This window comes from Peromyscus californicus, unplaced genomic scaffold (genome assembly GCF_007827085.1).
Source record: "Peromyscus californicus insignis strain IS unplaced genomic scaffold, ASM782708v3 Scaffold_10__1_contigs__length_136768540, whole genome shotgun sequence".
NCBI classification, from domain to species: Eukaryota; Metazoa; Chordata; class Mammalia; order Rodentia; family Cricetidae; genus Peromyscus; species Peromyscus californicus.
In genome coordinates, this window is record NW_026294391.1 from 130,201,343 (window position 1) to 130,224,474 (window position 23,132).

Below are 23,132 nucleotides of genomic sequence, written 5' to 3' on the forward strand. Positions count from 1 at the left end.
CTCAACAAGCCTCTTCCCTTAAAGTTCCCACCCCGCAGCTCCTGCTGCCTGGCACTCTGCTACTTTCGGAACCCATCTGACTGAATCCCGATTCCTTTTCTCATTTCTTTTTCTTCCCAGCAGCCTACTGCCGACCCGACCCTGACCCAGCTTTATCTGACAGATTGCTTTAAGAAACCGGTAAATACCACAAAGTCTCCTAGCATCCAGTGTGGCTTACAGCTCAATTACGTAAGTCCGCATCTTCCTATTCCTGATGCATGAATGGTGCCTGTAGTTCTAATTGGCTGCGAATGTTTAGGCACGTAAATGGACCTAGTGTGCGTGCTTACGCAAGATTATGTGCGTAAGGGCGTGGATTCGTCTCCACGTTTGTTCCTCTACTTAAAGAGTTAAAGTCCCAGAACTCTGCTCGGCACTAGCCAAATGCTTTCCTTTATTTAGAGCCAGTGTTAGCCACCCACGCTTAGGAGCCGCTGGTACTGGAGGCCTCCCTGGAACGCTGAAAGGCGGAGGACTCTGCTGTAAACAGGAGTTGGCCGAGTGCTAAGCGGTAAGGCTGAAGAGACCCACAGCAGGCAAAGGACAGGTAATCTCTGAGTGGGAGCCTGTGAGCTTTCCCCCATCCCAATTGAAAGTGCCCCAGGCTCCGGCTTCCCTGACTGGGCAACTAACTCATAACCCATGCAAGGCCATCTCAAAGCTAGTCTAACCCAAGGCTGATCTTTGTCTGCCCCATCTTGCCAGCATCTCACTGTTTCTCCGAAGTGTGGATGCAGGCGCATGGAAACTATGTATGCTGCTCCACAGGCACCAGTCCCTCCTTACTTTTAGGCTATGAACTGAGACCCCAGACTGTGAGGGGTGCCGATCTGTGGCTCTTGTGACTATGTCCAGTTTCATCTACCAGATAACATTGAAAGCACTGGGATTCAGTACACCTGAACATTTCCATGCAAACACATTCTGTGTGGCATTGTTTTCCTCCTGTTAGATCGTGCATGCTTGGCTTAATAATGGGAACCACTTGCAGAATTAACTTTCTACATCAGGTGGTCCTTGTCCCAGTCAGAAAGGGACCTTGAACCAAGCTTTGAGTGAGATGCACGTGTGTGTTCTCTGTAAGGCCAGCTGTAGTTCCTGTTGATCTCTAAAACTTGCTGAGTAGAAGCCTTTCCTGTTGCCAGTAGCCAACATAACTATCTTTTACTTGATGTTTTCCTTATCTACCTTCTGCTTGTGCAAGTGGGGAAGCAGAGACAAGCCAAGGAGAGCCGCTTCTTCATCCACAGAACAGGCTTGTCTGCAGTACCCTGAGGAAGGGCACTCAGCTGGTTTGGCTGCAGGGTAGTGAATGAAGTGGGAAGAGAGCACATGTCTAGGGTGGGCAGCCAGATTACAAGGGAGCCTGAGGGGGCCTACTGAAATAGGTGTGCTTTGGACTGGTTGGGACAGGAGCCCTTGGCAGATTTCAGCTAAAGAATGAGATGATCTGACGACCCCAGTACCAAGATCATTCTAAGTGCAGTGTGGATAGTAGAGAGCAGCAGGCAAGTTTCACAGCACAGGGCCTCTGAAAAATGGCGCTTGAAAAGGCAGTGGATGGTAGGGGCTTGATAGGATGGTGGCTGTGGAGATAATGGAAGATGATGTTTAGGGAAGCATTCATAGACAAGTAGCGCTGTGTACCAATTGGTGGGAGGAGGAAAGGGCAAGCATAAGAGCTACTACATCTAGGCAATAAAAATAGGACAGACTGTGACCTCACTTACGAAGGAGAAACTGGTAGATTTGGGTTCATAGAAGTTGAACTCCCAAGTCCAACAGCCTGGCTCAGTCACCTGAGTAAGAAGGTGTGGACCATGTCATAGCAGCCAGAGCAGGCCATTGAGCATCATGGAAGCCTGGGAAAGGGGCAGCCAGGGATGCTGAGGTATTGAGTGTTGTGAAGGCAGAGTTGTCATAGGCCAATTGTTCTCCCTGTAAGACCAGGTTTGAGAGGAGTGTCAGGGGATGGAACACAAAAGGAAGGGATCATATGGTAGGGGGGGAGGTCAGAGGAAGTAGAGATTTGTGTGTGGACCAGTATTTGACATTTCTGCTGTGGGCACTGTGTAAAGAAGGTAGGGTAAGCCTGGAGGCATGAGTTACTCACAGAAGGGACTTTCATTGTGTAGTAAAAAGTGTGCAGTCACTGTTCTCAGAGGCAGAACCATCCACTCATGGAATGGAGAGACAGTGATGCTGAGCAAAAGCAGACTGGCAGAACAGAGGTCCTGGATTCTAGGACCTAGAATGAGTGTGATAGGCTGGTCCTCAGTGACAAAGAACTGGCTTAATTAGTGTTCTAGTTTCGTTCTGTTGGTATGACAAACACCATGACCAAAAGCAATGTAGGAAAATGTTATATTTTGATTTCTGTTGACTGAGATAAAATACTGACAAAAAGCTTGTGGGGGCAGGGAGCATTGTTTGGCTTGTATTTCCAGGTCACAATCCATCATTGAGGAAAGTCAAGGCAGGAACTTAGAAGGGAATTCCAAAAGTAAATCAAGTTTACATTTCAAGGGTTGGTGTTTACTGACTCAGATTGGAGCTTGACAATTCCACACCTATATGAACTATAATGACAGGGCCAGGAAGCAAAGAGTATTGGTGACAGTGACATAGGAAGAAAAAGTAGGAAAGCTAAGACTGTTCCTCTGTGCTAAAGCCAGCCTACTCAGATGTGAAGCCTGACTAGGTCAAGACGGCCTTCCCTCCTATGTGTTCCGCTAGGGCCCAGTGACCTCTGTCAGCACTGACCACACTGTTCTCCTGGTACCTTTCTCTAGCTGTTTCCATCCTATTTTGTGAGCCCCCCAAAGACTACATGGACCATGCATCATCCTAATTCCAGCCATTGGCATTGGTCCTGACATTGAGCAGGGCACCATTAACCTGTAACACATCAAATTCAGTGGAGTTTCGGGGCACATGAGAAACATCTGGGGAAGGTGAGGCCTAATAGACATGAACCTGAAGAGCTGAGCTGTGATATGCTTCTGTGTTTAGGCTCAAAGACTCTGAGGAAAATGAAGTTTTCCTGCCTCTCCTTCCGGCAGCCCTATGCTGGTTTAATCTTAAATGGAGTCAAGACTCTTGAGACACGTTGGCGTCCCCTATTGAGGAGCCATCAGAAATGTACCATCGCCATCCACATTGCTCACAGGGACTGGGAAGATGATGCCTGGCAGGAGGTGCTCATAGAGAGGTTGGGAATGACCCTGACACAGATTCAGACCTTACTACAGGAAGGAGAAAAATATGGCAGAGGCGTGATAGCTGGTAAGTGAAGCTGTATTAAATATGAAGTAGACAATTCAGACAGGATCCAAAACAATTCAAAACAGGCTCTGTTTTGCTTTGAGCTAGAGGGTGTGGGCTAAAGTTTCTAAGTAGCCTCTCTTAAGAGCTTCTGGAGTAACTAGGCTGGGGTACATAAGCCTGGGTTCCACAGATGCACATAGTTACCTCTTGACTCTGGACTTCAGATCATGTTTGTGTTGTGAACTGAAAGCCTGTGTCAAGTCAGTACCTGTTTGTAGCATTGGACTATGTGTGCATGAATATGTGTAAAAGGCATGGCCTTAGTTCAGCATAGACACTAAAAAAGTGGAGGGTTATCTAGAGAAAGGCTACGTTCATGGCTTCTAATGCCTGTCACAAGGACCCTGGGTAAGATACCAATCAACATCTAATACAGTCAACTGGTGACCTAATTAGGAATCTTATTGACTATAGTCTTCCTGGCTGGTGCTCTTTCAGTAGATACACACCAGCCTTAGCAGTATGCTAGAACCTGACTGTCATTTAAAGCAAGAGTCACTGAGGACAAGCCACTCTCCTTTTTCTTAAGGCCTGTGGCTGCCTCACCCAAGATTCCCTAGTTCAATTGGTCATGTCCCCAGTATTCAGTGGGAAAAATCCCTGTTTCTTATCATTTTGGTGATATGTTATACCCCATCAGTTGACACTATAGTGACCCTGCTGTCATAAAGATAACCTTGCTATATAGAAGAGAATACATCTGTATGTTTTTGTCTTTGTGCCTAGGACTTGTTGACATTGGAGAGACTTTGCAGTGTCCAGAAACTTTAGCTGCCAATGAGGTTATAGAACTGGAAACTCAAGCTGTGCTAACCAACCTGCAGCAGAAGTACCTGACTCCAATTTCAAACCCCAGATGGTTACTAGAGCCCATACCTAGAAAAGGGGGGAAGGATATATTCCAGGTAGATATCCCAGAGCACCTGATCCCTCCGGGGAAGGGGTGGAGCAGTGAATGCTCTAGAGAACAGTGTCAAGAAAACAAGTAAATAATGGCCCTGCCATTAGTCCATCATAGTATAAACCTCTAAATATCACGGTGACTCAAAGCCATTGCTGCCATGTAGACCACAGCCCACTCTATGTTGTTCCCAGACTCAGACTGCTATGCTCTCAATGACGGGGATAGCAGTGAGGACTTCCCATCTACTGTGGCTATGTCATTGAGACGCAAAACCTCAAGAACCTTGGCTTTTATAGAAAAGGAAAACTGCCAGGAAATGACTTTTTGCTGAAGTTCACATTAGTCCTATGGTTTTCTGTATTGCACAAATAAATGTATTGATAAGAGTTTAGTGTCTGGGCTCCCTTTGTCCTTTCCTGTATCTTTATTGTAGTCAAACCCCATGCAGGGTATGGAAGACAATGACACAGGAACAATGCAGATGGTTAGATAGCACATAAATTCCAGGCTCACATTTAGGATGTTTATTTACCACCACGAGATTTGTTTCTATTTGGTAAAATTAGTTCATTTCCAGAAAAATGGTGATTTTTTTTTCTCAGTCTTTTGTGGCCCATGAGTTTATGAACATCTTTTTGTTAAACAGCACACAGATTGTACACGTGTTTTCTGAGTATGCCTCCTCCTCTTCCTTCCCCTCCTCTTCTTCCCCCTCTTCCTCTTCCTCCTCTTTCTGCTCCTGCTCCTCTTCCTCCTCAGCAGACACACTTAGGGATATGGCTGAGAGGGCAGCTTTCAGGATGGAATGGCAAGTGTTGTATACAGACATCACATTCCCATATCCGAGGTACCCCGAGGAACTACTGGGCACATGCCCAGCCCCTTCCATTTTAACAGTAGTCAAAGGAGAAACTGTATCTTTATCAGATGTGCCCTCTCCATGTGGGCCACTTGTCTCCTGAGGTGGACAGTTGTCTGGGGCACTTACAAGGATGCTGCTCTTTTCTAATGCACTAGATGCCACAGTGGAAAGGTTGCCTGCAGGTGTCTGGTTGTTGGGAACCCCCTGCTGGGACTTCACATCCTCTTCTTCTGTCTTGTGTAAAAGCTTCACATTCTTTGGACTTGGCCCTTGCTCAGCAGCACTTGTTGCCCCGGCCAGCGGAGTATCAACGGGGGCGACCCACCTGTGGGAGAGAATGAGAGGGACGGGGGAGACACGAAAGGACGACAGCAAGACAGTGTGTTCTGATCAAGCTGCAAAGTTTATTTTCCTCAGCAAGGCTTATATAGCATGAGAGGGGGCAGGAAGGAGGGAAGGGGTGCACGATGTGCCGTACGTGCAGGTGAAGGGGGACATGCAGGTGAAGGGCTATGTGCAAGTAGTGCAAGTCGTGAGGCTGCTAGGTGGTAAGGTCACTGGTCAGGGCCCATTGTTCTGTTGCTATGCTACCTGACCTGCCTGACATGTTCTTTATCTTGGGGGGGGGGGCATCCAGTTTAGGGTAGGGGCTTGTTCTCTGGCTTAGCTAGTACTTTTCCATGGTCCATGTTTGGTCTCTGACATCTCCCCCTTCTATACGTATAGCAAAACAAAGAAAGGAGGCCCAAATGTTTTTGCCATGACGGGACAGGGGTGACAGAGGCTGTATCCCTGATAGGTTCCATTATCGGCTGTCGGTCCATGCAGGCGTCCCCACATGCCCCGAAGGAGGCTGGAACGATGCAGTTTTTTATAGGGGGCGGGTTTGAACTCCGGAGGAAAGGGTATAGGGTCTGCATAACCGCCATGCAATAGAGCTTGTCATCCAAGGCACCCAGGTTGGTGGAGCACTTTAGTCTCCCTGCCTTCTGCAGTCCCAGCTGCACCCTCAATCCCCTATGCAGTGGGCTCCAGCTCCCAGGCACAGGTGCATCCTCCTCTGGGCAGAGGGGCCTGTGCTGATATGGAGTCTTTATCTGGTTCATCGAGACCACAATCATGGAGATCGAGGCAATGGTAATGAACCTGAATTTGTTTTGCCTGAAGTTCGGCCAGCTGACTGCGCACAAATCGAGTTAGTCGAGACAAGGCCCAAGGGCCAAATGTCAAGACAACAATGAGGCCAACCAAGGGTCCCAGAAGGGACGGCAGGAGGGTGGTTAGCCAGGGAGATGCAGAGAACCAATTTTGGAACCAGCCTAGCTCTTGATCTCTTTCTTTTCTGCGCTTCTCTAAGCCTTCCCGGACCTTGGCCATGCTATCCCTTGCTACTCCTGTGTGATCAGTATAAAAGCAGCACTCTTCCTTAAGAGCGGCACAGAGACCTCCTTGCTGTAAAAAGAGGAGGTTGAGCCCTCAGCGGTTTTGGAGGACCACCTCTGAAAGGGAGGTGAGGGAGGATTCAAGGACGGAAATGCCTCGCTCAAGCTGCCCTATATCTTCATCTATGGAAATTCTAAGCTCTGAATAATGTTGATTAGATAAAACCAGGGAAGCTATGCCAGTACCGGCCCCTGCAGCTCTGGCCCCCAGGACAGCCAGAGTGACTGCAGTCACGGGTTGGGACATCCTATGCTTTCCTCCCTTCAATAAATTTTGCAATTGTGGGCAGTCTGACCCCACCCCCAGAGAAGAAAAAGAAAATTTGTAAGTGGGAGATATAAACTGTAGTCAGGTTGTATTCCTCCCAGTCCTTCTTGACTTGTGGGCGTTGGCAAATGTTGATCGCGTGCCATCACCGCCGGCATGATCTCCTGAAGCTTATGAGAACCTTCTTAATAGACAAAATCTTAGACATGTTAGCAATATAACAGTGGTGAACTTTATCAGAGCAAAATTATGAGTCCTTGGAGCCTCAACAAAACATCAGGATAGCCAGAGAATGAAATCTGAAATGTGTTATTTATATATCTCTCAAGTCTCATATATATTTTGACAAAAATTAATAAAATGCATTTAGAACAGATTAGTTCTAATCATATTTCTATAAGTTTTGATGAACAGTTCATCAAAAGGATCTGGAATTGTATCAATTTATTTATATTTAAGGCTCAATATTTAAGAATCTAGAGTTAAATAACAGCCTGTATTCAGACTGGCAGCTTTAGAGCACCTTTGTCTTGCAGCTGCCAATATATGGTGTGACCAGGAAATCCAGGATTCATAAAGGCGGGTCAATGTCCTATAAAGACATGTATCCTTCTCCTGACATTATGAAAACATAAGGACCTTTTTAAATATCAGTGAGGAGATCATAGAGGCTTAGGTGTAACTTTGTGACTTGGCCTGGTGGTGATGAGGAATACCTGTAGTGGAGGATATGAAAAATCAAGCACCAATTCTTAAGAGCTCTTGAAGTATATGTAAGGCTGTTGTCTATATATGAGCTCAAGGCATTCCTAAGATTAAAAAGCAGTGAAAGAAATGGTGTATTATTTTTTATTTTATAACCATAAATCATAAGGACGTAAGCCTCGTGGGTAAGCTTCCATAGGGAGAGAATTTATAATTGTTGAACAGACATATGAAAAGGTGTATCCTGTAGAGCTAGTTGCCATTTTATAGACTCACAAGTTTCATAGTTTGATATAAATATATCATCTGTACAATAAATGTATTATAACATATATGTATATACATATACATGTATACATACATATAGGTTGGGGGACTGTGAGGAAGCTATAATTGACAGTTTTGATAGTTAATCTGTATATATAATGAGGAACTTTGTTCAATGAATGAGTCCTGGATAAACAGAACTCGCATTTTCTGCTCTGTATGTCAGCTTTGGCCTCCATCATGGTAGGGTGAGTAGGCAAGCTAAAAGTATTTGAAATGCTAACAATCTTTAGGTTGAGGAGGTATGGTCAAGAAGCAATTTTGTATATCTATAACTATTTTTTTTGATTTCTGGGGATGGCCCTGGGAGATGGCAAGCCAGGCTATAAGACTTTCCTTGGGTTTAATAAATTTTATTTAATTTTTTAAGGACCTGTAACAGTCTATAAGCCTGATTTTCCTAAATAAAAAGATATTGGGGTGATTTAAGGGCTGGTGGGGGACTTTAAATGCCCAATATTTAAGTTTTTCCTCCACCAGACAGGTAGCAATTATAATTTTCTCAGCATTTAAAAGCCATTGTTTGATCCAGATAGGAGCATTAGATTTTCCTGACCTTCTGGCTACATTATTAGCTTGACCTAGGCCTGTAAGAGACGAAGAAGTAATAGTCGTCTTTAGTACTTGGCCAATCTTTTTCTGAAATATAAGAAACATCTATGTTTATGTCTAGCAAGCCAATTATCTTCTTTCCCTATATTTTAAGTGTTTAGTTGTTTGGAATATTTAATTTTCTGAACCCAGAAGGCCATATCACTAGAATCCACACCAGCAGCTCCCTTAGGCGCTGCCCTGTATGAATCTGAATTGTACAATGATCTTAATCTCTCCAGTAAAGTCAGAATAGCACATCCCTAGGGCAACCTTGTACAGCCGAGGAGCTATGGCCTATAATTAGCCCTAGTGTCCCTTCTGAGGAGGTCCATAGACTTTTGTATTAAGGTATACATAAGTTTATTTTTAAAGCCTATATATCTATCTCAGACCTCAATAAAAACCTTATCCATAGATCTAACTTAGGCATACATCCTCAATATCTTTAGGTTATTTATTGAGATTTATGTATCATTTATAACATATCTAGATGTTTATGTGTTATATTTCTCTATCTCAATGACTTGCATTACACATATAATAAACTATTTCTTAATGTTCTTAAACATTCTTTATATCTAATCCTTTATATCCTATAAAAACTTTACATCTAAAAGCATTTTTGTATTTATCAGGAGATATAAGTGGTTGATTACTGAGAGCAGCCAATGTGATGAATTCCTTTAAACAAAGGAACAGTCAAAGTTTATTTTGAAATCTGTTTGGCAAGCTACCTTTTCTATGAATTTGGATAGCAAGGCAAATTATTTTTTAGGCCTGGTAAATGGGGATATAATCTAAATGATCTCAATGTATAGTTTGGACAAAACCCTGGCAATAAGGGGTATGACAGTTTTGTCCAAAGGTTAAACATTTTAAATGCTAGGGGGCTAAGTAATGAATTGATTATATGAAATTTAGCATACTCAGCATGTATATAAATACGATTTTGTATACATTAGATTTGATCATTTATGATGATTAACCCTTTATTTGTATCCTAATAATTATCTCTAATAGCTTATAGCTTAAGTACAACTTATCCTTAACAGTTTACAGTTTAGGTCAGCCATCAATCAATAAGTTTTATTTTTTAATTATCTTTAATTAAAGTAAACTTATTTTTAACAATTTATAAGTTAGTTGTCTTTATAAACTTAGAACTTAGGTTTTATACCTGTCAGGTTTAGCCTTAAAAATATTAAGTTTGTACTGAAGTTATTTTAATACAGAAACAGGAACTCTTATTCAAAAATATAATATATGAGGAGAGTAACACATTAATAAATCCTTTAAGGAGTATCATGAAATGAGATAAGCACAGTAAAACAGTAAAACAAAGGAGGATTTTTTTTTTTTTTTTTTTTTTTTTTTTAGCAGCTGCACCCAGTCTGTATCAAGCCAGATAGCCACCGGAAATGGCAAGGTGAGGAGAAGGGTGGAGACAACTCACAGGCAGAAGTGAGCTGAGATGCAGATAGCAGATAGTTAGGTTCAGAGGGAAGAAAGCAGATGTTTAGAATTCCAACCTCCAAACGTCTTGGGGGGGGTGGGGTCTGATGAATCCATACAGGTCTTAGCAGGGCGTCCCCTAAGCAGGACCTATTTTTGCGATGAGTTAACTGAAGTTCTTGTACTTGGCCAAGATTTTTGTAAATTACCAAGAACTTAAAAGTCTACCCAGAAAGAGGAGAGAGAAAAAGACATTTTTTTAGGAGAGCTGGGAGTTGCCATTAGTTTTTAAACCGGCTCTGGCTGTGGCACTTGCATTGTTATTTAAATGATGGCTGCTGGAGTGAGCTCCTAGTTAGCAATTAGAAGTTTAGGCTCAAGTTGGTCCTTAGATCAATTTAGTTTTGGCACACAAAAAAAACTGTTTGTAGCAGGACATTGCTGCTACGGAGAACATAGAACTTCATTAACTCTAGTTTACACTCTCAGGAGGTCTGGTAGTGTGATAATTTTGTGTTACCTCCTTGTAAGACCCTGAATGAAGTAACGGCAGTTTTCTCCCTAAAATGTTGGCAGCTTTTAGGGGTCTCCTAAATCTTTTTTTTTTTTTTTTTTTTTTTTTTAATAAACCTTTAGGATATCATTAACATCAATCGTCCTTTCTTGGGGAAACCAGGAACAACAGTCCTCTAAGTGACTAAAGAATTTGTTGAGGTCTTTTTTTTTTTTTTTATGAACCCTTATCCCTCGTGTCTTGAGGGCCTCTTTAAAGCCCTTAAGGAAAAAGGTAATGGGAAGAACTTCCCCATCCCATGGTTAAGCCTAAATTTAGACTAACCTCGTCCTTCCCGCTCTCCTCCGGATCGTCAAGAAGGGGCGTCGAGTCTCAACGGACGATCATCAAAAATCTCCACCAGACATCTGGGCTTTCCCGGAGAAGGACGTTCAACTCCCAACAAGGCGAGGGTCGAGCCACCACGTTGGGCGACAGTTGACCCGGCCAGCGGGGTATCAACGGGGGCGACCCACCTGTGGGAGAGAATGAGAGGGACGGGGGAGACACGAAAGGGCGACAGCAAGACAGTGTGTTCTGATCAAGCTGCAAATTTTATTTTCCTCAGCAAGGCTTATATAGCATGAGAGGGGGCAGGAAGGAGGGAAGGGGTGCACGATGGGCCGTACGTGCAGGTGAAGGGGGACGTGCAGGTGAAGGGCTATGTGCAAGTAGTGCAAGTCGTGAGGCTGCTAGGTGGTAAGGTCACTGGTCAGGGCCCATTGTTCTGTTGCTATGCTACCTGACCTACCTGACCTGTTCTTTATCTTCGGGGGGGGGGGGGGGGGGCATCCAGTTTAGGGTAGGGGCTTGTTCTCTGGCTTAGCTAGTACTTTTCCATGGTCCATGTTTGGTCTCTGACAACTTGTGACCATAGATTGTGCCTCACTCACCCGAGCCGGTTTCGCATTTTTTTCCTCCCAATATTCTCTAGGAGCTCCGGCTTGTCTCTCTGAAAGTTGAAGTTGCGGTAGATCCGAAACAAAATGAACTAGGTTAGCCAGTTGGAAATACAGCTACACTGACCCCCACCACATTATACTGGTCATTTTTGTGGTAGACAGAATGACTAAAGTAGCTGGCAAGAGGTGTTATGTGCTGCAGTAAGACCCCAGTAAAGAGAAATGATTCATAGGTGAAGGTGGTGACTCATGTATGTGACACTAACTGGCTTCTCGGGGGCTGCCTGCCTGCCTGCCGACATCTAAGGGGCAGCCCAGAGTTTAATGTCAATCAAAGTCTACTACTTTTTTTCCTTTCTTTCTTTCTTTCTTTCTTTTTTCTTTCTTTCTTTCTTTCTTTCTTTCTTTCTTTCTTTCTTTCTTTCTTTCCTTCTTTCTTCTTTCTTTCTTTCTTTCTTTCTTTCTTTCTTTCTTTCTTTCTTTCTTTCTTTCTTTCTTTCTTTCTTTCTTTCTTTCTTTTGTGTGTGTGTGTGTGTGTGTGTGTGTGTGTGTGTTACCAAGACTCAAGAGTGTTTTATCTGCCCTTGACCTTGTTCTACTCAGGAAAGGCCTGCAAAGTCTTGTAGGCTGGGCGCTTCACTCATCTCTCAGGAACATGTACTTTCCCACTCTACAGTGCTTTAGCAGTGCACAGCTGTATTTGCTTGTAGTTCTAACCACTCCATTCCCAATCTGCATGGTTTGTGGGTCTCACACCGGGACAGTCCTGCTTCTACTTTCTCATCTTCTTACCAGCTTGTTGGAGACATCTGTCTCTCCATTTTCAGATCTCCAGATGCCAAGGAGTCTGCTGAGTCCAGCTCATGTTTGGTCCAAATGATGAGTTCAGTTGTATGCTTATGGGTCAGGGGATCCAATCAGCTGTGATTTGAGTGCTAGATTCAGAGGAGCTGCCTATGGGAGGGCAGTGGGTTGTTAGTGAAGATTGCCCAAAGGACAGAGAACGCAGGCCACCTTTCATCTTGAATGTGCAAGGAGACCCCCATGAGTTCCTGATTATACTTGATTGTTCCAGAAATACTTTATACTTGAGAAATGAGCTTAATCCTGCTCAATGGCATTTCTGTAGGAATTCACCCTGAAGCAAAGATGTCCTAGACAATGTGATAGAGAATGCCAAATACATATTTTACTTTTCTTTTTTTTTAAGTTTTTTATTATTAAGAAATTGTCTATTCACTTTAGATACCAACCACAGATCCCACCTATTCCCTCCTCCCACCCCCAGCATTCCCCCCCAACCCAACCCCCATCCCCACATTTCCCAAGTCAAGGTCTCCCATGGGGAGTTAGCAGAGTCTGGAACATTCAGCTGAGGCAGGTCCAACCCCTCCCACCCCCGCACCAAGGCTGTGCAAGGTGTCACATCCTAGGCACTGGGCTCCAAAAAGTCTGCCCATGCACCAGGGATGGATCTGGATCTCCCTGCCTGGGGGCCCACCCAAACAGTTCAAGCTAAACAACTGTCTCCCATATCCAGAGGGGCTAGTCCAGTCCTATGGGGGCTCCACAGCTATTAGTCCACAGTTCATGGGTTTCCACTAGTCATCTGGTCATCTCTGCTCGTATTACTTTTACTATTCAGTAAACAACATCCCCTGCTAAATGAGGAGCTTAAAGCACATCTCTCCTGGGGTATGAAGATAGGAAGATGTTCTCATCACAAAAAGTGGGAGACAAAGAATAACTTTGTACTTTACCATCATTTTCCTCTGGGTGAATCTTTTTGAACCCATACAGGTTGAGCTGGTGAATAGCTCTTCAAGCTTTCCATTTCAAAAATCTTCCCTGTGCCCCTGTGTAGCTAGAGTTTTCCTGCCTGGCCCACAGTCAGGACAAATCTCTCTCACCTGCCAGTCCCACAGCTGCTCAGACCCAACCAAGTAAACACAGAGACTTTCATTGGTTACAAACTGTATGGCCATGGCAGGCTTCTTGCTAACTGTTCTTACAGCTTAAATTAATCCATTTCCATTAATCTATACCTTGCCACATGGCTCGTGGCTTACCAGCATCTTCACATGCTGTTTGTCATCGTGGCGGCTGGCAGTGTCTCTCTGACTCAGCCTTCCACTTCCCAGCTTTATTCTCCTCCTTGTCCCGCCTATCCTTCCTGCCTGGATACTGGCCAATCAGTGTTTTATTTATTGACCAATCAGAGCAACACATTTGCCATACAGAACATCCCACAGCACCCCTGTGGTGAAGGACCTCTCTCTGAAACAGGTCTACCTCAATCATGATGCTTTCTCCATCATCACTCCAGTTCACAGACTGGAAGACCTCGTTCTGTGCTATGGTCCATAGCTTCCTGGCAAAGGGAGGACTGAGGAGGTCGGTGTTATCTTCCTTGTTGACTGTATTTTGGCTTTGGTCTTGAGGTTCGAGGCTCTCTTGGATGGCTTGACCTTATGTCATGACTCAGTCACCTTGCCTCAACAAACTTTCTCTTGAATGCACCCATGTCACAGAAGAAGAATTAGATGAGGTCTCTCTTCCTGGCTCTTGCCCAACAGGTAGGTGCAACTTGGTGGCACAGTCCACACCCATACTCTGACTGGCCATCAGGTGTATTCTGGACTGCAGACCACTAAACATCCCCCAAGATAGTCTGAGCTGCCTTTGCTTCCACTAGGGATGCCCAACAAATAGTGGTCACTCAGTTCTAGCATTGGTAGTGTGGCAAACATCTGCTGAAGTCATCATTCTCTGTTTGTCACATGATGTCACAAGGTGGCCCACAGCCAGTCTGGAGGAGTTCTGTCTCGGTGTTAGGGGAGTTTTCAAAAAGGGTACAAAATTGTGCATATTTCCAGAATAGTCTCCTGTGTCCTGGCAGGCACATTTGGCCCACCCTGCATCAGTTGAGAAACAGATACCATTTCTTTGCCACTCCTCAAGGTGGGGGTGCAGGGGTCTGTTTCCTAGGTCCCTGCTTTGCTCAGGGGCCACCCTGCAGTTAGTCCAAGCTTCGGCAATACCAAGACTACTCAGGTAAGAAAGGCTGCTAGATGACTGTACCTCCAAAGCAGCATGGTCTAGCCTTGCTTTTGCCTTCTACTTGTCCCACCACACACCCCTATCTTGGTCTTGCATTGGTCTCTTACAACTGCTCCTGCTGGCTGGTTGTGTCTGTTCACATAGGTCCCAATAAGGAATGTGTTTCACTACATCTTGATCAGCTTGTCCCCTGAGTAGTGCTGTGCCCAAGTAGGACATGTGGGTGTACTATATTCTAAACACTGTTATGTGATTAAAATGTCACATGTACTTTGAACTTTTATGTGCACCCAGGCTTGCCACCAAATCTCCTTGTTCTGTGGATCACAACAAAACTGCCACTCTCTTCCATCTATCTCTTCTCCAAATATGACATTTTCATGTTCCAAGGCACACTCGATTTTGAGGTCCAATTTAACCAGATTCTATCCCTAGGAAAGACCCTACTTGTTTAGTTATATATAACTATAGTAATTCAAACTTGAAAGGAACCAGTATGTATCTGATGATCAGATGAGTGTCTCGGTGTGAGGTAGGGTGGAAGGCTCAACTGAAACTCACCTTCCACATCAGATGAGAGACACAAAGGAGCCACCTTGTCTTTAGTATAAATCTATGTAGGGAGATACAGGCTTATACTGGAAAGCCACAACCCAGGCAGAAAGGGTCCTTTGCACCTCTTCCCATTATGTGGTACACTTGGACCTCTCTGAAGGGTAGCCCATTGTTTCAAGATGGTGTGTTTGTGTGTGTGGGGGGGGTTCAGTTGGGAAGACAGGGCAAAGAGGGCTTTTCTCCCCTTTATTTCAAAGACAAGAATGAGAGCTTGAAGAAGATCCTCCACAGGTATATTTCAGCCTAAGGTCTCTCTCAGAGTTAGGCATGCCCCATGTCTAGATTCATACTCGCTCCATTGTCATGTTACTTTTTACATACTTTCTAAGCCTTCATTCAAGAACTGTGTTTCTGGGGCTGGAGAGATGCTTCAGCATGTGCAGCCAAGTTTGACAATCTCATGTTCTCTAGACTGAACCAACATGGTGGGAGGAGTGTGTCACTGTACTTCCCTTCAAGACTCTGTACTTAGAAGGTAAGAAATAAAGTGGGGGCCCTCAGAATGTCTCTGAAGGTAGCTTAGATTCAATAGATTTCTCTTAGGCAAACTTTGTCCCTCAATTACAGAGCAATATCTTATTTCTTACCCAAATTCTTTGGATGTTTTTCTTGTTGTTGTTGTTTGGTTTTTTTGGGTTTTTTTTTTTTACTCTTTAAAATGTTTTAAATTAACATAGAATTACTTCATTTCTCTCATCCCTCTAACTCTCCCTCTAACCCCTCCCAGCCCAACCACTATCAAGTTGATAACCACTTTTTCTTGGGTTATACTTCTTTAGACACACACACACACACACACACACACACACACACACACACACACTGCACACAAATGCACACAAATCCCCATGCAGGCATGTGCACATGCATACACACAAACATTCTTAAGACTGAGAATGGTATTTTGTCCTGGCCTTACTAGCTGAACTACTCCACTTATTGTTCCTGTAAGGAAATGCCTGAGGCAGTGTCTCAGTGCAATAATTTTATTTAACTCCCATGTTTGGGGTCCTCTGGTGAGGGTAACACATCCGGACAGAACTAACTTCTCACAGTTCAAAGCTGGAAGGAAAAGAGACACAGTGGGCTGAGGTCCCACAATTCCTCTTTTTAAAATCCTCATGCTTTAAAAATATAAAGACTGCACCAAATTTCAGTCTAAATATTTATGTTTGTACCCATAGGCAAATGCTACTCTCATCATCCTTAATCAGAGAAGCTTCTCTTTGCAATGAATGTCACTGAATATCAAGACTCACAGCTCCTCGAGCTGCCCAGAATAAATAATGGTTGAATGCTCAGCCCTAAACCGGAATTTATACCATGTAACACAAACCTTAATAGGTCTTATTAATAAAAATCAAACCTGAAGCCACGTATTAGGGTGAATGCTGGAAGATCAGAGAAGCAGAACAAGTCACACCTTCCTCACCTCACCAGTTCCTCAGCTGATCCTGTTTCCTCAGACTGGAAGCCTCTGAGTCCTCATCCAGAATGAATCTCAGCTGAACTGCTTCTCGAAAGCCTGAATGCTTAACCAGCCTAGTTCCTGGTTTTCACGCCTTATATGCCTTTCTGCTTTCTGCCCTCACTTCCTGGGATTAAAGACTCACTTTCTGGGATTAAAGGCGTGTGTCACCATGCCTGGCTGTTTCCAGTGTGGTCTTGAACTCACAGAGATCCATGCCCCCAGAAGGCTAGGATTAAAGGTGTGAGTGCCACCAATTTCTAGCCTCTGTATCTAGTGGCTGTTCTGTTCTCTGACCCCAGATAAGTTTATTAGGGTACACAATATTTTGGGGAACACAATACCACCACATTTCCCCCTTTTTTGTCTAAAATTAAAAAACAAAAGGGGACAGTATAGATAATGATAAGATAAAGGGGTAGATTATTGAACCTACTTTTAAAGAGCAACTTGTTTAAAAATGTTTTACATTGCTATGGAGTTTAGTTTATTGATACAAATTTAAAGTTAATTTTGCTATACTGTATGTGTATTTTTACTCTTGTTTAAGGTATTATGTTTATACAACTCATTTAAATTGTAATGGAACAATTAGTCTTCTACGTTAGTCAAACTTATAGTTATGTTAAGTTTCTAGGTATACATAGATATATTTCATAGATAGGTAATCTTCAAATACTTCAAAGACCTACAGAATATGGCATTTAAAATGTTTTAAAAAATTTAGACTTTCTGGACAATGAGACATGTCTGCTCCTGGCAATACCGATTTACTTCAGACAGGAGGATGGGCATCGAAGATACTCTATATGGAGTTTATCTTCTTCTTGGCAAAAATAGTCATTTGGGCAAGAAACTGTTCTTTCCTGGACTGCTTGATCGACTGGACATGCAGGACCCATAGGAAGGTGACCACTGAACTTTTCTTGGCAAAATGGTCCTTCAGGTTCCTACTTCGGAGAGGAAACTGACAGACATTTTACAGGACACAGAGAGAAGTCACTGAGAGACTCTAGGCCTGTGGGCTGAAGATAGATGCCCCAACTTTACAAAGGAATTTTGGATGACTATCCAGGCTGCCAGCTGTCTCTATCTACTCTCTCAAGACTCCTAAAAGTTGCTTGCATCCTTCTCCTGTTTCTCAGGTTATAGTATATCCTTCTGGGGTCTTTGATGTAGTTGAAGACTAAATAGTTATAATTCCCTTAGTTATGATAAAAGATAAGTTAGATATGAAACCTTAGACTCACAAGTATAAGACTCAATTCTTTAATTTTGCCAAATACAAATAGACCAGATATTGTAACTATAATTCTTACTAGATAACTGTTTTGTTATCTGTAATTTTACTATGTGAAAGTTAAAATCTTCCTTTTTAAAAAAAAAGAAAAGGGGAAGTGCTGTGGATATTGCTCTGTATAAATAAAATGCTGATTGGCCAGTAGCCAGGCAGGAAATGTAGGTGGGACAAGCAGAGAAGAGAATTCTGGGAACAGGAAGGCTGAGTCAGGAGACACTGCCATCCACCACGATGGGAAGCAAATGTTAAGATACTGGTAAGCCACGAGCCATGTGGCAACTTATAGATTAATAGAAATGGGTTGATTTAAGACAGAAGAACTAGATAGCAAGAATCCTGCCACGGCCATACAGTTTGTAAATAATACAAGTCTCTGTGTGTTTACTTGGTTGGGTTTGAGCGGCTGCAGGACTGGCAGGTGAGAGAGCTTTGTCCTGACCGTGGGCCAGGCAGGACCAGGAAAACTCTAGCTATAAAACCATCCCACCTAAATATCTGGGGAAGGTGGTGGGACACTGAGGAAGAGGGAGCAGAGAAATATCAGAGCCAGGTGGTAATTTGAAATGCTGTCTTCAGCTTGTGACATAGAAATTGCAAACAAGATCTCACAGCAGCTGTAGTTGGTTGTCTGCACTGGGCCTGTCAGCAGCTGACCTTGAACTGGGGATAGGTTCATGGGGCTTATCTTCCTTAGGGTTACTATTGCTGTGATGAAATAGCATGAAAAAGTCAGGACAGGAACTCAAACAAGGCAGGAACCTGGAGGTGGGAGCTGATGCAGAGGCCACAAAGGAATGCTGCTTAGTGTCTTTCTCTCCTGTAAAATCAAAAATAAGTTAAATACTTGTTCTATTTAGGGCTTCTGTGGCTGTGAAGAAACACCATGACCGAAGAAGAAACTTGGGTGAGGAAAGGGTTTGTTTGGCTTACACTTTCACAGCACTGATCATCACTGGAGGAAATCAGGACAGGAACACAAACAGGGCAGGGTCCTGGAGGCTGGAACTTATGCAGAAACCATGGAGGGACGCTGTGGAATAATTCTTTTGTATACTGTGAAGATTTGTCACTCAAAATTGGTTTAATAAAAAGCTGATTGGCTGGTAGCCAAGCAGGAATTATAGGTGGGACAACCAAACTAGGAGAATGATGGGGAGAAGAAGGGCAAAGTGTAGGGGTATTTGCTCCACCCATGACCTTGGGCTATATGGCCCAAAGGAGGTGGTGCAAATACCACTACATTTATAGTTTTCCTCCGTCCATGTCCACGACAGCCCACTGTCCATTTGCCTGGCTGGTGAATCCTACACACACCACCGGCTACTTCAATTGGTGAGTCCCCCACTTTTCAGCTAGCATAAACAGTCTCCAGCATCCATGGGGATGACTGATGAGTGTCCAGCACCCCACTGGTGTCCCTGAGACTGGGGGTACCCCCTACCACCTTATTCACTGACTACAGCAATTCCCTATCACAGGCTTAAATTTCTAGCCATCTCCCACATCTACAGTTTGAGATATAATTCTCATGGTCGAACCCCCATCCTCAGGTGCATCTTCAGGCTGTGTAAGGCTGACATATTTTTTTCTGGCTTGATGAAGCACTAAGTGCTGTCGGACTCCCAGGGAGTCCTTGCCTTCACACGCCTTAGGCCCCCACCTTACGTCTGATGAGATGCCTGGTGGCCTGTGTCTATTTACAGATCCATCCTTGGCCTTAGGGACACCTGGGGACTTGGCTTGGGATCACATTTTTTTTTTTTGTGGTGGTACTGTGTTGCCCAAAATATTGTGTACCCAAATAAACTTATCTGGGGTCAGAGAACAGAAAAGCCACTAGATACTTAGGATAGGCAGTGGTAGCACACACCTTTAATCCTAACATTCCAGAGGCAGAAATCCATGTGTTCAAGGATACAGCCAAGCATGGTGACTCACGCCTTTAATCCCAGGGTGTGGTGGTAGAAAGGAGAAAGGTATATAAGGCATGAGGACCAGAAACTAGAAGCATTTGGCTGGTTAAGCTTCTGGCTTTCAAGCAGCAGTTCAGCTGAGAGCAATTGGGATGAGGACACAGAAGCTTCCAGTCTGAGGAAACAAGACCAGCTGAGAAATTGGCAAGGTGAGGTGGCTGTGACTTGTTCTGCGTCTCTGACCTTCCAGCATTCACCCCAATAAACTGGCCACAGGTTTGATTTTATTAATAAGACTCTTTGAGATTCCTGCTACATTTTTTGTTTTATTTTGATTTGTTTTTTTACCTCTCTGCTGCAGCCATGGAAAATAAGGCTTCCAATCCCATCAGTCCCACCTCTCTCCGATGAAGCCTTCTGGAAGCTTTAAAACCTCTCAGCTTAATGCCTTGATTAAAGATTCCTAAGCTTGTCCACCTCTGTACTAAGAGATGGCCCAAATATGACTTAGAAAATAACAAAATGGCTGCTGAGTGGTTCCTTAGACCCCAATATTTTACGGGAATTATCTAACTTCTGCCAGTGAACAGGCAAGTGGAAGGAGTTGCCTTATATTATAGCTTTTTTCTATCTAAGTTCTAAACCTTCTATTCTTGACTCCTTCTCTCCTGCCCATATGCTCTTAGCTATGCCTGAACCAGACAAGTCTCTGACTCTGGAACCTCTAACTCTAGATCCTGCAAATGAACCTCTGCCTATCCAACCTTCCCCTCCCACTCCTGTTCCCAGGGTACCTGTCCCTTTGGATCCTCCTCCTCTTCAGCAGCAGGCATTTCCAAAGGCTCTGCTCTGGCTCTAACCTTTACACCTCCTACTACCCTCTCTTGGACTGCTAAAGGGTCTGACCCCAGCCATTCAAACCCGCCAACCATTCTACCTTTGTGAGAAGTGGCTAGAGTTGATGGACTGGTTAAGATCCATGTCCCATTCTCTCTTGCAGAACTCTCTCAGATAAAAAAAACTGGGTTCTTTTTCTTTTTGAGACAAGATTTCTCTGTGTAGCTTTGTGCTTTTCCTGGAACTCACTTGGTAGCCCAGGCTGGCCTCGAACTCAGAGATCCGCCTGCCTCTGCCTCCCGAGTGCTGGGATTAAAGGCATGTGCCACCACCGCCCGGCAAAAACTGGGTTCTTACACCTGTAATTCTGCTTCCTTTGTTAAACAATTTCAATATATTACCCAATCTTATAATCTTGCCTTTCATGATGTATACATGACACTTGCTAATAACCTGTTTCCTGAGGAGCGCAGGCGGGTTTGGGAGCAGGCTAGAACACAAGCAGATGAGGTTCACCAAACTAACCCCACACACCCTCCAGGGGCTGAGGCAGTTCCTGATGAGGACCCACATTGGGATTATAACACCCAGAGTGGGTCTCTGGACAGGGGGAGGTTTATTACCTGCCTCCTGGCAGGCCTCCATAAGGCTGCCCTAAAACCAGTAAACTATGTAAAGCTAAAAATGATCATTCAAGATAACAATGAAAATCCATCTCATTTACAATGGCTCACTAAGGCCCTCCTTCAATATACTAGCCTAGATCCAGAAAGCCCAGAGGTCAGGCTGCTCCTAATGACCCACTTTGTCTCACAGAGCTTCCCCAATATAAGGGCAAAACTTAAATGCTTGGAGAGAGACCCTCTGACCCCACAGGCAGAATTGTTAATGGTAGCATTCAAGGTGTACCATGGAGGAGATAAAAAAGCTCAAAAAGGGAACTGCCAGATGCTGGCACATGCTGTCCAACCCACTCCCTGAAAGCCACTGGGTCCCTATGTGGGAAAGACAGCCATTGTGCACAGGCTTACACCACCGCCCCACGGGGGAGGCGGGGGGCACTGATCGGCCTTGCCCAAAATGCTGCCAAAAGGGCCACTGGTCAGCTAACTGTCCCAATGCACCTAGCAACATAGGAACACCAGATCAGGACCACCCTCTGGCCGACTTCCTAGGCTTGGCTTTCAGCTAGGACTGATGCTGCCCAGGTCCCGCCCCAGCAACTCCCATCTCATACAGGGAACCCAGGGTAGTAATAATAATATCCGGGAAAATAATAGTTTTATTACAGAGTTTTTGGCAAAAGTGCTGTCAGCCCTGCCAGTGGAAAGGCATGCCGGTGTTATGAAAAATATATATTTTATGTACATATATATATTATTGAGGGGCAGGGGTTTTATCCTCGAGAGAAAAGGAAAGCAGACTGGAAGGATGTCCGATGCTGCAGCACAATTCTCTTCTGTCAAAATTTTCTATCTTCTATCCCATTCTCAATTTCTGTCTGTGAAAAATAAGTATAAGGTATAGCGTAGTAATATAGTGTAGGAAAAACTTAGAAGTGTAAGATCATGTAGAAAAAAATAAGGCAACTAGACAGAAGGCCTGATGAGACAAAACACCTGTCCTAATGGGAGTTTAGAAATGGCAAAAACCTCCCTTGTTAGATTTTCAGTCTGTACGCAAACCACACAGACCCCGAAAACAGAAGCGGACAAAAAGCCGCTACCTTCAGTAGCAGGGAAAGCCGCCACTGTAGTGTCGGAAACTGTTTCTGGGGTAGAGGGGATAAACTGAGACCGAACTGGAAACTGTCCAGGAGAAAGACTCTGAAGAAACAGAGAAGGGTCATATTCCTCCCCAGAAAATGCATGACCTGAAAAAGCTGCTAGAATTTGAGGCAGATTCGGGGGGGGGGGGGGGGAATAAAAGCCCCTACATCCAAAGGCAGCTAGCAGAGGTACAGAGCCACAGACAGATACCTGAAGCTCTGCATCTGGGGGTGGGGTGGGGGAACAAGCAAAATGAGAATAAAATCAGTGGGAGAAAAATCTCTCTGAAAGAGCTATGGAAAAGCTGTTGTACATGATCTTGTTTTTCACTGACTGGCTAAGACACAAGCCCCGAGGAAAGTTGCTATCAGAAATGCCAGCCTCAATGCCGGCTAATGAGGCTGGTGCAGTTCTGATTTAGGGGCCAGTGTCAAATGAAGGAGAGACACCTGTTGAAACCAGCTGAGGAGAGAATAGAAATCTCCCAATGTACCATAGCTGAAAATGTAAAATGCTTGTTCAAATCTCCCGTTGCAAAAGCAAAAAACTTTGTTCAAACCTCCCGGGCAAGAATTTGTAAGCAAGTCGGGTAAAAGAGAACCAGTTGACTCTAAGACCCGAAAAGAACTATGGGAAATGAAGTCTAAAAGCTAGCTTGCAATAAGGGACTGGTATAAGGGAAATGCATTCTGGGAAATGTAGTATTTTGGCTAAAGATGGCGATACTGTCCAAAAACTTTTCAGCTCAGAATGAAGTTTCTTTTCAAAGCAATGCTAGAAAGCTTAATCTTA

The 23,132-nt window shown here is 44.1% G+C and overlaps 2 protein-coding genes and 1 long non-coding RNA gene across 9 annotated transcripts in view; 1 reads left to right on the forward strand and 2 right to left on the reverse strand.

Annotated features, from left to right (window-relative positions):
* The window catches only part of LOC128111959 (uncharacterized), a 29,400-nt gene extending 28,954 nt beyond the window's left edge, over nt 1-446 (reverse strand). For 3 of the 6 annotated variants that reach the window (XR_008218801.1, XR_008218802.1, XR_008218800.1), the window contains exon 1: nt 189-446. This is a non-coding gene — a long non-coding RNA (uncharacterized LOC128111959). The remainder of the gene's footprint in view (nt 1-188) is intronic. The other 3 variants (XR_008218806.1, XR_008218793.1, XR_008218797.1) reach the window with 3 other exon arrangements.
* Nucleotides 445-4,659, forward strand: LOC128111949 (protein EOLA1). Of its 2 annotated transcripts, none has more exons than XM_052740535.1 (3): nt 445-553; nt 3,055-3,327; nt 4,096-4,659. In XM_052740535.1, exons 2-3 carry the CDS (start codon nt 3,075-3,077, stop codon nt 4,356-4,358), a joined length of 516 nt encoding a protein of 171 aa, XP_052596495.1. In that variant the 5' UTR covers nt 445-553; nt 3,055-3,074; the 3' UTR covers nt 4,359-4,659. The 2 variants fall into 2 exon arrangements, with proteins under 2 accessions (XP_052596495.1, XP_052596487.1); XM_052740527.1 differs by having other exon boundaries at nt 475-589.
* Nucleotides 4,660-4,762: 103 nt separating this feature from the next.
* Nucleotides 4,763-20,666, reverse strand: LOC128117813 (heat shock transcription factor, X-linked member 3-like). The gene is made up of 6 exons (XM_052750209.1): nt 20,529-20,666; nt 15,000-15,051; nt 13,491-13,846; nt 11,370-11,467; nt 6,210-6,315; nt 4,763-5,507 (listed from the first exon to the last, which is right to left on the reverse strand). The coding sequence occupies exons 1-6, from the start codon at nt 20,664-20,666 to the stop codon at nt 4,872-4,874; spliced, it is 1,386 nt and encodes a 461-aa protein (XP_052606169.1). The 3' UTR covers nt 4,763-4,871.
* Nucleotides 20,667-23,132: the final 2,466 nt, after the last annotated feature.

Coding starts and splice junctions, on each gene's coding strand:
- LOC128111949 (XM_052740535.1), top strand. CDS start 3,075: ATGAAGTTTTCCTGCCTCTCCTTCCGGCAGCCCTATGCTGGTTTAATC. Junction 3,328..4,095: donor TGGCAGAGGCGTGATAGCTG/GTAAGTGAAGCT, acceptor CTTTGTGCCTAG/GACTTGTTGACATTGGAGAG.
- LOC128117813 (XM_052750209.1), bottom strand. CDS start 20,666: ATGGTTGGCGGGTTTGAATGGCTGGGGTCAGACCCTTTAGCAGTCCAA. Junction 15,052..20,528: donor AGGAGGATCCAAAGGGACAG/GTACCCTGGGAA, acceptor CTCCCTACATAG/ATTTATACTAAAGACAAGGT. Junction 6,316..11,369: donor AAAATGCGAAACCGGCTCGG/GTGAGTGAGGCA, acceptor ATTTGTGCGCAG/TCAGCTGGCCGAACTTCAGG.